This window comes from Calypte anna, chromosome 3 (genome assembly GCF_003957555.1).
Source record: "Calypte anna isolate BGI_N300 chromosome 3, bCalAnn1_v1.p, whole genome shotgun sequence".
Classification (NCBI taxonomy): domain Eukaryota; kingdom Metazoa; phylum Chordata; class Aves; order Apodiformes; family Trochilidae; genus Calypte; species Calypte anna.
In genome coordinates this window covers 71,593,193-71,607,258 of record NC_044246.1, presented here as the reverse complement: position 1 = coordinate 71,607,258, position 14,066 = coordinate 71,593,193, and the positions used below count along the sequence as shown (strand labels likewise).

Below are 14,066 nucleotides of genomic sequence, written 5' to 3'. Positions count from 1 at the left end.
AGTTTTAATTCTTTGTGACAGAGACTAGTGTTAAAAAAGCCAAGTGCCAGTTCTGTGCCTCTTCTGAGTTCTTACAACTTTTGAAACTTATTCTAGCCCTACAGTTTATAACACTTCAAACAGTAGAGTGGAGCTGCATTTGTCTACAAATCACATGCTGCTGCATCCTTCTTCAGAGGCTTCCCATGTGTGGAGAAGAGGTTTATTAGCAAACCAAAATACAGAGAATAAACAGTTAGGTGGGAATTATCATATTATACAGTTCATTTTTCATAATTTTACCAAAACTTGAACTCCCTTATTCTGGATACTGGTTTCTCCAGTAGAGGTTTCACCTCTCAGATTTATTTTGGGATTGTTTACCGAGTTTAACCCTGTCTTTCATCTAAGGGACCATAAAAAAAAGAGAAAAGGATATTTGATAAACTTGGAAGTTAAATAGCCTTCTGTTCATAAGTTCAAGGTTGTTTTTTGTTTCTGTTTTGTTTTTTCTTTTACACTGTATCTTTACTTGATTGTGCTTGCTTTGCATGTACCACACGTTCTTTTCCTCAACATAGTATAAAAACAACTGTGAATGTGGCTTATGTTTGCACAGTCATGCTGAAAATACTTTTCTAACAAACAACTCTGTGAAATAACTTCATGTAGATATGCAGGAGCACCAGCTTTGTACAGTGGGAAGTACTGAAAAAAACCCTTTCACTTCTCTCTATGGGGAACGTTTCATGTAACAGCATTGCTACTGAATCTAAACATGCCCAGAGTGAAAGGTGTGGCAGAAAATTAGAGGATTTCCTTTTCTGTCTGTGTGTGTTTTTGTTTGTAAGTAGGTGATTTCTGAAGCACTGCATGTGGCTCAAGGGCTGCTGCCTGACCAGTTGTGTGTCTCGGAGTGCAGGTGGAGCTCTGTAAAAAGGCTGAGGGATCAGAGATATTGAGACATCATCGTGATGCAGCCTGGCATTCTCAGCAGTGCAGGGAGTGTTTGAGGGATCAGGATGCACAGCTCAGCTGCTGTGTGATAACCCTGACTGCTGTGACCATAATGGGGATGCTCATGCAGCATCGTCATCCGGACCCTTTAACATCTACAGGAAGATTAAAGAGGAGTTTAAGTACTGTCTGGAAATTGATAGACATGAGGTCTTGCCTAACAGAGTCACATGAAAGCATGGATATCTTGCTGCTGTGCATTTATGGAGCCACCTCTGCCTCGGAGGGCCTGTTCCCATGCCTGAGGCCAGATGGGAGTCTGTCGAGACTTGGCGTCATGTCGGGCGTTCCCCGTCCAGCTGATGTGTTTTGAGCATGCCAAACACATGACAACAGGAAGGAGCAATTCTGGCTATGGCATTGATTTTTATGCAGTTCTGGCTGGAAGAACTCCAAGAAAGGGAGTGGCAGGGTCATTTCTATCTGGGAGCGTAAACTGTAACACCAGGACTCTGAGGCTTTAATTGCCTTCCTTACCTTGGGGGATTTCAGACCCTTCCTTAGCAGCGTCCAGGGGAAGGCCTTAGTTATAGAGATTATTTCCAATCCATTACAGATACTTTGCCACACAGAAAAGAGTCTAACACTTTGTTATCCAAAAGACACTTTAAATTAATTTTGTGATGCAAGGAGCTTCATGTCGGTAGAATCTCTTTGACACCAGAAGCATTTTGACAGAGAGGGAGAGTAATCATCTCCCCACAGAAATTTGAAGGATTCAGACGTTACAGTTTTTGCTCAAGTTGTGAAGTTAACCTCAGAAGTATGAATCTTGGAGCTTTTCTCTAGTCAGAGATTCATGTTGCCATAACCTGCAATAAAAGTTAAAAATTAGAGAAGTGATAAGCAGTGCTGACAAAGCTTTGTCATTTGAAGCTGTAGAAATAAATATTATCTTACTATGTGTTCATATCTGAAGGTGAAAATTCCTGCAGTGAGTGGGGTTTAGTGCAATGGAAGAGGGATGTGGCATTCATTAAAATGTATTTTAAAACTAAGTTAAGATATTATGCAAGACTTGACCACAGAGACATTCCTGTGTGCCTCAAGATAGGGAAATTTTATGTTCCATGCAAGAAAATCCCCTGTGTATTTTCTATCAGGGCTTTTAATTGCTTTTTAAAAGTAAGCTGTTGCAGAGCAAAAGCATTATTCAGGGTCTCTGATCTTAAACGAGCAAGAAGAAACCTCTGAAATAAATTCTGTGTGGAGTACTGATACTTGGAGTCACCATCTGTAATTCTAACACCATATAAAAGTGCTCATATTCCTTTTGCAGGAGCTGTCTGAGCCTTGTATAGCTCTTTTTGAAAAAGTGGATTTCCAAGGAAAGAAAATCAAATTCAGTACAGAAGTCTTAAATCTCCAGTTCCTAGGATACAATCCTCGAATAGCTTCAATTCAAGTCCTTGGTGGCATGTAAGTTTAAAATCCCTTTTTGATTCTTTAAAATTATGTGCTTACTCAACAGAAAAATTACAGGTTTGAAAAACCAAGGAGTATAAAGTTAGAGCATCAGAATGTGTACAGTGCATTAATTACATTTCTTTTTATGGAACCTTTACTCATTGTGTTTCAACATGTTATCACTGACTGGTGACCTGTGCTAGAAATTGAAATTACTTTGAATAAATCTCACAATGTGTCTTCTTTCATGCCATATAAAAAGCATCCTGCATAGCATTCTGTGAAACGACTTCAGTGTCTTTGTTTAAGGTCTCAATCAGAAAAATTTAATTTCTCATCTATGTCACAATCAGAATGTTTTAATTAAGTCTTCATGTTCATTCTTTACCCTGATGATACGGGCACAATTAAGATGACCGATCATTGATGCTCTCTTGGCACTTAGTAATGATTCCTTTTGCTGCAGGAACTGGGTCAGACTCTTGGTTGTAAATCTAGCAGTTAAATTAGTAAGCTACTTTCAAGCAGTTGTGTTCTCTAAATTACTTCTGAAAAGCATGTAAAAAGAAATCCTATGATTAAGTTTAACACTGGTCTGGAAGCATTTTGAAAAGTACTGTGTTACCTTCCTCCCAGTATTCCAGCTTGGTTATATTTCTCTTTTTTTGTGTGTTTCTCCTGTTTGTTAATCTTTACCTCCAAAATCCTTGCCCCAAGTGTATGTTCAGTTTCTTTCTAACTTGAAGAACGTGACTTGTTTTTTTAACTGTTACTTTTGATTTACACATTTAAATGTGTTCTTCTGAAGAGGTAAGTTTCCAAGGTGTGTGTGCTAGAGAGATGCTGCTGGATAGTTTAAGGCTGCCCTCAAGTGGATAGCTAATACCAGATGAGCAGAGGACAACATTATTCTCCTGTGGATAAACTGGTGAAAGGGTTTCCTTAGCACACTGAGATGAAGTTTGAAACATAAAGATTGTAAGAAAAGGTACATGCTCCATTTTTCTTAAGCCTCCTGAGATTTCAGTGTCTGTTACCATAACCACAATATAGGTAATTCTCAATTTTCATAACATGAGGTTAAACATCAGGTTACTTCTTTGCCAGTAATGTGGTTACCATGCTTCCGGATAATGGAATAATGAATTGTGCATGTGTCCTGTCTGATCAACATATATATATTTTTTTTTTCCTGGTTGTTCACTAGAATTGTGTAGATTACAATATGAAAATTATGATTTCCTTATAGTAGTGTCAGCTGCTGAAATGTGTCAAAATACTGGGTTCAGAGCATCTTTGCCCCTACTGCCTCGCTTATGAAGGGGTTTTCTTCTTCTCTTCCTTTGCTAAGACATCTTTCTGTTAATTCTCTTACTTTCACACCTGGGGATAGATGTGCATTAGGCTGTGAAAAAGCACCAAAAATAAAGGTGAGTGCGCTTCTTCTTGATACAGAACATCTGAAAACAGATCAGTAAGGGAAAAGGACGTAGCAGGAAAGAAGAAAGGTGTAATAAAACCTCTTGCAAAATACCCTAAAGAACTTCACCTTGTTGCAGTTCCAGTATTTGCTTGTTGCAGTCTCCATCCCTAGTAGTTCTTTCCCATGCAGTTCAGGCCTGTCCAGAATGGGATACACCTAAACTGGTGGCTTTGCACATGCAGCTATCTAGCTTATGCCTTGTATCTAAAGAGCATCTACACATATACGCCTTGAGGACTCACAGTGCCTCCTGAAAACAGATGATATTTAAAAGTTGGGTTCTCTCTTTAAGGCAAGAAAATGATTTATTTTGTTCAGCATGTCATTTTTAAACAGCAAGGCTTTTAAATGTGAAGTGCAGTGTCCTCAGTGCAGTTGATATAAATCAGAACATGGTTTTACTCTTTTTGAGGGCTTGTTAAAAAAGGTCATTTGCTTTCCAAAGCCAAATGTAATTACTCTGAGGGGCAAATTTCTATTAAATGTGTTGATTCCAAGGTGGGGAAAAAAAGAATTCAGTCTTCTTATTGTTTTTTTCCTCACAGATGGATAATTTATGAGCAGAGTAACTACAGGGGGCGTCAGATGTTGTTATCACCAAGTGAAATACCGGATTGGTATAAAGTGAGTGGCTACTGCCAGATAGGTTCTCTGAGACCTCTACTGCAGGTGAGTAGGATTTGACACGAGGTTTTCAGGTACTAATTTATATTTTGTAATGGTGTTGGGAGGTTATTATACAGCTGAAGGCAATGTTAGTCTTCGGTGTCACAAGCTTCAGCAATGGCAGTTGTGTAAAGAAATTGCTCTACAGTTTTCTTCCAATAAGAGCTATTTGATTGTGTGACATGGCTTTTTACTGTACTGTTTAAACAGTACAGTTTAGACTTTTAAGCCTACTTTTAATCAAACTATAGAAGACAGCATATAAGGATTGGCTAAATTGTTTTAACAAGCAAATGGCTATAACTAGTGTATCTGAATTGTTTTAAGTTGTTTTATAATTAGCACTTAAACTGGTCACTGGCATATTGTGTGTACTATCTGGTTTATATCTGGAACAACAAGCAAACTGGCCCACAAAATTGGATACTTCAACTAGGAGTGACATATTGTTGATTTAGGAGCTTATTTCTAATTTCCTTCCTTCCCTGTTTGTTACCTGGGAGAATAATTTGAAATCTAATGCAGAACTTACTCTCGTAGTGGCTTTTTCATCTTGTTCTCTAAATAAGGACCAGGTGATTTGGCCCACTGCTGCAATCATAGAATCATAGAATCGTCTGGGTTGGAAGGAACCTCTGAGATCACCAAGTCCAACCCTTGATCCACTACCACTGCGGTTACCAGACCATGGCACTGAGTGCCACATCCAGTCTCTTTTTAAATATCTCCAGGGATGGAGAATCCACTACTTCCCTGGGCAGCCCATTCCAATGCCTGATCACCCTCTCCGTAAAGAAATTCTTTCCAATATCCAACCATGTCTTGTCATGTGAGCTTTACCATTTGAGGTTCTTGCTGACCCATATTCTGTTGAGGAAACTTATTTCTAATTCAGAAGTTACTTGTACCTATAACCAAACGCATTTGCTTGCTGTCATACTTGTCTTTATATAGCCTTAAGCAGAGCAAGGAATAATGCAGTTCGACTGCCCTAGCTGAGAGCCTGTCTGAACAGAAATGCTAATGTGCAAGAAGTCCCAGCACAAATGTGCAGTGCAATATTTGCTGCCAGTGAAATAAGCAGCACTGCACTAGTGCACCCTTTATGAAAGTGAACAGCATTTGTACAAGAACTTAGCAGGGAGAAGTTAGTGCTTCTCTGAATTAAAAATTCTCAGCTGTCTGCTATGTGCTGATAGGAAAGCCTAAAACTCTTCATGCAGAATGACAACTTCTCAGAGCTTGGCTTTTGTCCTAGACGTTTGTGGAAATTTGTAATTAAAACCTAAACTAAAAAAATTAAGCATTCCTTAAAGAATGCAAGAGGTGGGGAATTCAGCACTGTGCAGTAACTGCTGTGAAGTTAACCAGAGCAGGATGTGTTCTGTGCTCAGACTGTGGTTCAGGAGTTGTGTTCTTTTCTGTAGAAACGTGTGTTCTTCAGGCTTCGGAACAAGGAAACGGGAAAATTCATGTCAACTGATGGAAACTTGGACAATCTGAATCTTCTCAGAATACAAGTTGCAGAAGATACAGACTCATGTGACCAAATTTGGGTTTATCAGGATGGATTCATAAGGAGCCGGGTGAGGTTCAAGTTCCATGGAAACTTTCTCCTTTCCTTTCCAATAGTAGGGTGTAGTGAGACAGGACCAGGTGCCCTGAGTTATTGATGAGTGGGTGTGGGTTCACCTGTGTCTGGCCTCCCTCCTGAGCATGTGCAGGAGCAGGGGACCAATAAGAGAGCAGCTGACACCCATGGAGAGAGCTCTCACTCTTCAGTGAGGATGGAGAAGCCCATAGCTCGAGGAGCCCCAGGAGCAGGCAAGAAGGGGTAGATCCCGAGGCCTCAGGAACAGCACAGCCCTAGGACATTGTCCAGGAATGGGCTAAACCCCGAGGCCTCAGGAGCAGCCCTAGGAGCAAGAATGGCTCCTCCTGCTACAGTAGGGCTTTCTGAACTCAATACCTACTGTATCACCTTAATTTATTTGATAGGCTTATTCTGTTTCAGCTGTAATACAAGCTTCTTATAAGGGTTTATTTGTTTTGATGAGTTATTTAATTGAACTCTGGCTTTTTTTAGGTGATGTAAACTAGCTGTATGATACCTTTTTTGATGTAATTGAAATTTTGATAGATTTTAATTATGATTTACTTTCTCCCTGAAGAAAAATATCTTAATCAGTACAAACACCAGAAGGTTGAATCTTGTTTTTCACAGACTCCCTCCCTTTCTCTTTTCCCTTTCTCCACAGTGAAAATATCACAAAAGTGTCACTTTATAAAAGGGGAGACCTTTTAAAATTTAGGACCTTCGTGATAATACTTTGAACTATGCATACTAGGTTGAAAAAAAGGATCAGTGCAATGTAGGTTATATCCTCTTCTGTAATGCATTCAGGCAAGCTTAAAGATAAAATCCTATTCTTTTGTTTCGGAGGTTGCTTTGTTTTTTCTGGTTCTGTCTGTATTTGTTGAATTCATCCCTTTTCCATTCCTCTGTACAAGTTTCCAGATGAAGTTCTACTTTTCTCACAGTCTATAAAGCTAATCATGTGCGAACTGTCATTGCGGTGAGCAGAAGTATGCACAGTTCATAATGTTTAAGCATGAACAGTCTTGGGTAGGGATGCCAGCCAAATAAAATTAAGTTACTTTAATACCATTAAACAGCATGACTGCAAAGAATCATGTGAACTTTTTCTATAGGATTGTATAACTTCAAAGGAGCCATTTATAACTATGTCATCTATGCTGGAGGGAAGAATCTTACTGTTAATAAGCTAAGGCATTGTTTGGACATGTTTACAGGACACATGCAGTAGTAAAAGGGGTTTATGTAGACAGCAGAGTGATGCAAAGTAAGCTAAAAGCTTTAATATCATATACAAAAGGCTGCTCTCTTGACAGAGCCTTTCAAATGTTTCACTAGAAGTATTCATATCAAGACAGTGTGGTATTATACAGCTTTGGATGAAAGCTGCTGGGTTTTATCCTCATCTCCCTATCTCACGACGCAGTTTTTCTGTGCAGAGAAAATGCCCAGCTCGTGCTGAATACCAATCAGGTATCTTAGTGTGGAATGGCAACACTGGTCTTCAGTGATTGAACTCTTACGGAGCTTTGCCATCTCTCTGTTGAATGGGAGTAAACGTACTTTGCACACAAAAATGTGCACATTTAAATGTGCACACACATTTCGGCACATTTAAAAAAGAAAATTAGCTTGTGTGTGGGTAGCTGTGTGCACGCAGGCAGACAGAGAAGCTGTTCATTGGAAGAACTTGTGCCTTTCTTCTTGTAAGCTTAGGTCACCTCATATACTTGAGTCACTGTACCTTGTGGTATGCCTGAGGTTTTCAAGGAAGGGCTGTTTTAGGTCGGTGGGATAAGCAGTAAGTTAATCTGCTTGCTTTGTCAGAAACGGATAGGAAGAGCAGATATGAATTCAGGTCTCCTCATTCTTCGTGAGATTCTTGGAGATGGGTGAAGTAGTGGCCTAGTGGGACTAATGTGTAAGCTTTGAGTCTTTCAAGTGCCACTAGAGAACATTTTTAGATACAGATGAGAATGTCAGAACTGCAGAACTAAATTGACTTACTTTAGTTTTAGGTTATGATAGTAAGAAGTATTTTTCAAACCAGCATATTTAGGAATTTAAGGCCGTATCAGCAGTGGCAGATGTATGTTTGGTTTATCTGCCACTGTTATGTTCAGAAGTTATGAAGTAGCTTATGGTGATCTGTTGAAAACCATTGTTTACACTGAATAATTAATTGTAATGTGCTACTAATACAGCTTTACTATTATTTTCAAGTAAGCTTGACTTTTGCCAGTTCTTTTTTGTAACCATAAAGACATCTGCAGGGTTTTGAAATGAAGTAATGCAACTGACTAGGAAGAGAATATAGAACAAATAAGAAAATACTATTGTGATACACTGTGAAATTCATGCACTTGTACTATGCAGTTGTGTCCTTTATCCTAAAAGGTTATTGCAGAACTAGTAGCAAAGAATAAAAAAGGATGTGTGGAGGAGATGAAAGGCTTCTATGCAAGGAAGAGATTGATAGAACTTGTAGTTGCTTATCATTTTTTTTTTTAATAGTAGTAGTTAAGATTTGAAATCGCTTGCCACACACTGGTTGTGATACTGAAAGGTGTTAATGTAAAAGAGTTATATAGATCTCGGTGGGTAGTAACTAACAAATTCATATATGGGACAGAAATCAGCCGAGTATTAAAGGTACCAACTCTGCATGGAAAAGTCTCTGGGCTGGAAGTTGCTGTAGACTTGGGGAGATTACCAGGAAGATACTGCATGGAAGAGCAGAGTGAATGTAATCTTCCATAGCATCTGCTATTGGCCGCTGCTAGAAGCAGGTGCTAATTGTACCTTTTAATCTGATAGAAAATGGTTATTTTGATGTTTTTATGTGGTGGAGAGTGTCAACAGAAAGAGGAACAAAAGAAAAACAAGTAGTCTTGAGTTTGGAGCACAAATACATTCCTTTAGGGAAAGTAGCTCCTAGATTCTTTTCTACCTGCTGACATCTCTTCTATCTCATGAAAAAATAGTGGATAATAATCCACTAAATAGTGGATAAACATCCGTTTTGAATAACTGCTGTTGCCTTTCTGATGGTACAGATGGCAGAAGATTGCTGCTTGACAATTGTTGGGAATCTTATAACTCCTGGCTCTAAACTTGGTCTGTCATTTGAGCGGAATGAAGACAAACAATATTGGCATGTTGGTCCTGATGGCAGGATTTATAGCAAGATGAAACCCAAGCTGGTTTTAGATATCAAAGGTAAGCAAATATATTATCTCATTACATTGTGTCGTAATTACATGGCATTTACAGTGGGATAAGCACTAAAGGTGCTTATAAATTAAGGATGGTGTTAGTTACTTTAATCTAGAAGCAAAAAACACCTGATGATCTAGTCTGACCTTCTGAATTATACAGGCCCTAGGACTTCATTTCATTTCTTCAACATATAGTAACTCACAGTACTTGCTTATCTTGTATTCCTGGTGTCCATTCACTGTAGATATCCCCAGTTAATTTTACATGGCACTGGATGATGTGAATGTAATTTATTTAAAATACTGAAGCAAGAATACTATAGCTTGTCATTACCTTTAATTTGTATAGAGCAAATATTCTTATACAGTAGTGGTGGATGCAATAGCCAAAAGTTATTAGGAAAGCAAAGGCAGGCTTTGTGATTAGATGCAAAATATCTTTTAATTTGTTTATTAATGACTATACCTTTATTGTGAACATGGTTTTCTGCCACAATAACCAAAGGTCTCTGAGCACTGGATCTGTATTTTACAGTCACTTTTGTCACAGCACTTTGATTCACGTGGATATTGTTTCTGAACTTGGTTTTCATAGTTTCATAGGTCTGGAAAAGCAACAGATTGAATGATTAGCAGAATTAGCATACTCAGATTTTCTTTCATAACTGCTTTTTTTTTTTTTTTTTTTTTTTTGGAGGGGGGGTGTCTGAATTTTTTATAGCTGTTAATATTGTTAGTCACTTTAAATTAATTTTGCATTTAAAAAAAAAATCCACCAAACACAACAACAAAAAAGAACCATAGTCAACAGTCAGTACTTTTGAATTCAGAAGGACAAAACAATCAGAACTATGAGAAAAGGGATATCTACTCCATAACCATAATAACACCATAATATTATGGTGTTATATTTTGTACCATAATATAACACCTGGCACAAGCAGTCACAAATTCTCTTTACTGCCATAAAAATGATTAGTTATAAACTTATCAAAGACTCCAGCTCAAGGGGGAGTCTTTAGTCGCAGTGGCTCTGTGTACCTTTTTCTAAAGTCAGTTCAGAGTTGCACCAAACAGACAGAAATACTGTTAAAGTGCCTTGTCTTCAGTTAATGAAGTTAGAAGCAATTAGATATTCTGCATTTATAACTGAAGAACTTCACAGTGGGTAAGTTTGGTGATGCTAAGTTTAAATGCACTCTTAGTTTAAAAACCAAAAGTAAATACGTACAGTAAATATGAAAGAACAGGTAAATCTAGCTTTTAATTGAAAAAGTCTAGTAGGAACATTACCTGTTTCTGCCAGTTCTGGTGATCTCTTCTTGACCACAAATTAAACAGCAAGGAATTCTTCAGCAGATGAATGCAGTTGTTGAGCTGTGCAGTTCCCAATGCCACCTTGTGGATACACTGGCATAGCACAAAGCTTTGTGCAGACACAGCTCGATCAAAGTTAATATTCGCTGGTTTCACTGAAAAAAATCTCATCTTTTCCCATTATAACATGTTTACATTGTATCTGACACCGTTAACAAAACATGGTTTGCACTCCCAGGGGTAACTGGGCTGTGTAACTGGTCTTATCTTTTTGTAGCTGCTAGTGAGGGTTTTTCCCCTGTGGGAGTATTTGCTCTGGTATTCCCTTCTTTTTTCTCCTACTTTCAGAAAAACTTTGTAAATACCTGTGCAGTATATCACTACTGTTTTTGAGTAATTTCCTGGTGATGGCAGAAGAGAAATCATGTTGGATTTCTCAGATCTTTCTAATTTGGCTCAGGCACCAGAAAGCCTTCCCCAAGTTCCTGAAGCAGAGAAACTGTGGGGCTTGAGGTGCCATTTCCTTGGTGCTGAGAGCCACTCTTAAATGTGCCTGCCCATATAAGACTCCAGTTGTGCAGCATATTTCTGAGATCTCCTAGAATTGTTTTTTGTTATGTTCACTTACGTTTCAGCTGCTGGGCTTGCCTTTTGCTCATTTCAGGGAGGGTGAGGCTGTGGGGTGCAGAGGCCCGTGGGCCCCAGTGGGATGCACCCGTGAGTGCTGGGAGAAATGGCAGATATTATTAGGATGTTCCCTGTGATCTTTGAAAGGGAAAGAAGAGTGACCTAGGAAACTACAGTCTCACCTCTGTCCCTGTATAGGTGATGGAGCAAATCATGCTGGATGTCATCTCTAAACATGTGGAAGAAAAGGTTATTAGGAGTGGTGAAAATGGATTCACTGGGGATAAATCATGCTTGACCATTCTGACAGCCTTCTGTGATGTTGTCACTGGCTGGTTAGATGAGAGAGCAGCAGATGTACTCTACCTTGACTTCAGCAAGGCTTTTGACTCTGCGTCCCATAACATCCTCATGAAGAAACTCAAGCAGTGTGCATTAGATGAGGGGACAGTGAGGTGGATTGAGAGCTGGATGAGTGACAGAGCTCAGGGGGTCATAACCCTCTGAGGTGCAGGGTCAAGCTGGAGACCTGTAGCCAACAGTACTCCTCAGGGTCCAATGCTAGCTCAAATCTTGTTCAGCATATTCATCAGTGTCCTAGATGAGGGGACAGAGTGTATCCTCAGCAATTTCATTGATGGTACCAAACTGGGAGGAGTAGCTTACACACCAGATGGCTTTGCTGCCATCTAGTGTGGCCTCGACAGGATGGAGAGTTGGGCAGAGAGGAACCTGGTGAGGTTCAACAAGGGGAAATATAAGGTCCTACACCTGGGTTGAAACAACCCATGCATCAGTGTAGGTTAAGGGTTGACCTGCTGGAAAGCAGCCCTGAGGAGAAGGATCTTGGAGTCCTGGTAGACAGTAAGTTAACCCTGAGCCCTTAACATGTCCTTGTGGCCAAGAAGGCCAATGGCATCCTGGGATGCATTAGGAAAAGTGTGACCAGTAGGTCAAGGGAGGTCATCCTACCCCTCTACTCTGCCCTGGTGAGGCCACATCTGGAGTACTATGACCAGATCTGACCTCCCCAGTTCAAGAGAGACAGGGAGCTGCTGGAGAAAGTCCAGTGGAGAGCAGTGAAGATGAGTGGGGGACTGGAGCATCTCTCTTATGGGGAAAGGTTGAGAGAGCTGGGACTAGACTGGAGAGAAGACTGTGAGGAGACCTTATCAATGTCTATAAATATCTAAAGGGTGGGTGTAAGGAGGAGGGAGTCAGACTCTTTCCTCCCTTGCTTTTGCAGGTGTGTTGTACTATATGAGATGCACATGCCCTACACCTCAGCAGCATGTACTAGATCTGAGAAAAAAATGTCAGTTCAGACCTCCAGCTTTAATCAAACTTCTTTGCCTCTGAGTTTTCCTAAGTCAGCATACTAATAGTGCTCCTCTATGGGAACACGTTTGGCACTGCATTATGTGACTAAGTTCAGCCCCTCTAAGAATGGGTTGTATGTTGCATTCAGGTGTGTTCAGCTGCCAGTGGAAACAGCTGGGCATTGGGTGGCACTCTGTGTGTGGCAACTTGTGATGCAGCTGGTCAAAAACCAGGGTGATAATGGCAAAGAGTAAATGAGTACCAGACCTTGTCTCTGGCACGGCCACCACTTCACTGTCTGTTAGCAGCAGGACTTACTTCATGGGGTAAACATCATCTTAGGAGCAAAGTGACAACTGACAGCTGCTGAGGGGAAACTGAACAGCCAAGTTTGGCTTTTGGGAAGTGACAGTCTTAAAGGAGCTACACCTGACTGTATTGCAGTATTTCCTTCCTTTCCCATCCAGGCTGAACAAGCCAAGGTACTGAATTACTGATGGGGTGGAGAGGAGCAGACAAAGCTCCTTTGTTTCAAAATTCATTACAAAAGCAGGCGGTGATGAAAATGAGTTTCTTTTCAGTGCCTCAGGGAGAAACTGCTTACACTTAGCTGGAGCTGCCCGAAACCCAGAGTACATATGTCTTATTTGAAACATAATCTACACCGCTCTTTGAATTTTTCTTTACAGGAGGCACACAATATGACCGTGACCACGTTGTTGTCAACACAGTCAATGAAGAAAAGTTAACGCAGTGTTGGGAACCACTCGTTGTGTAAACTCACACAAGCAAAGACGACGTTTGAATTGGCCGCAGTTCCAGACACTAGAATTGGCACTGCCATCTCTGAAGGGTGCAGGATCAACAATGAGAGTTTTGCCTTTTCTTTGCAATTTTAAAAAGAACAAGCAACAGAATGATTTCAGCTCTCCTAAGATTATTATTCTTATAAAAAGCTTGAGTATCTCTCAACTTTTAAAAAAAAAAAAAAAAAAAAAAAAAAAATCTCAATTCCATGTGAGGTAGAATGGTAGTGTGCCTCAGGCTAGAGTGGAACTGAAGGTGGAAGACACCCCTTGAGAGTTACAAGTGTGTCAGTGAGTAGTTAATCCAGAATAGTCAATAAGCACAATTTTAAATTAATTTTATGAGAGAGAAGGGCTTAAGAAATCATTAAAACTTATAAAGGACGGGAGTGCAGTGTGTATGTGGGCATAGCAACTCGGACCTATGGGATGTAGTATAGAGAAATATTCACTACTGGAAATTAATATATTTGTTTCACTGAAAGAAAGTTATATTTACTGGAAGTTTAAAGACCGCTAGCACACAGCACATCCAAAGTTTTAACATGGCTTCAAATATAGTTAGTATGCTAATATAGTAAGTCCTAAATTAAGAAAAAAGAAATCTAGATTTTCTCATGTAGAGATGA

The 14,066-nt window shown here is 39.7% G+C and overlaps 1 protein-coding gene across 1 annotated transcript in view; it reads left to right on the top strand.

Annotated features, from left to right (window-relative positions):
• Window positions 1-13,522, top strand: part of CRYBG1 (crystallin beta-gamma domain containing 1) — a 40,539-nt gene extending 27,017 nt beyond the window's left edge. Inside the window, exons 18-22 of the mRNA XM_030447733.1 lie at window positions 2,276-2,415; window positions 4,432-4,555; window positions 5,980-6,138; window positions 9,206-9,368; window positions 13,321-13,522. Of these exons, the coding sequence (XP_030303593.1) occupies window positions 2,276-2,415; window positions 4,432-4,555; window positions 5,980-6,138; window positions 9,206-9,368; window positions 13,321-13,409 (675 nt within the window). The 3' untranslated portion in view covers window positions 13,410-13,522. The remainder of the gene's footprint in view (window positions 1-2,275; window positions 2,416-4,431; window positions 4,556-5,979; window positions 6,139-9,205; window positions 9,369-13,320) is intronic.
• Window positions 13,523-14,066: the final 544 nt, after the last annotated feature.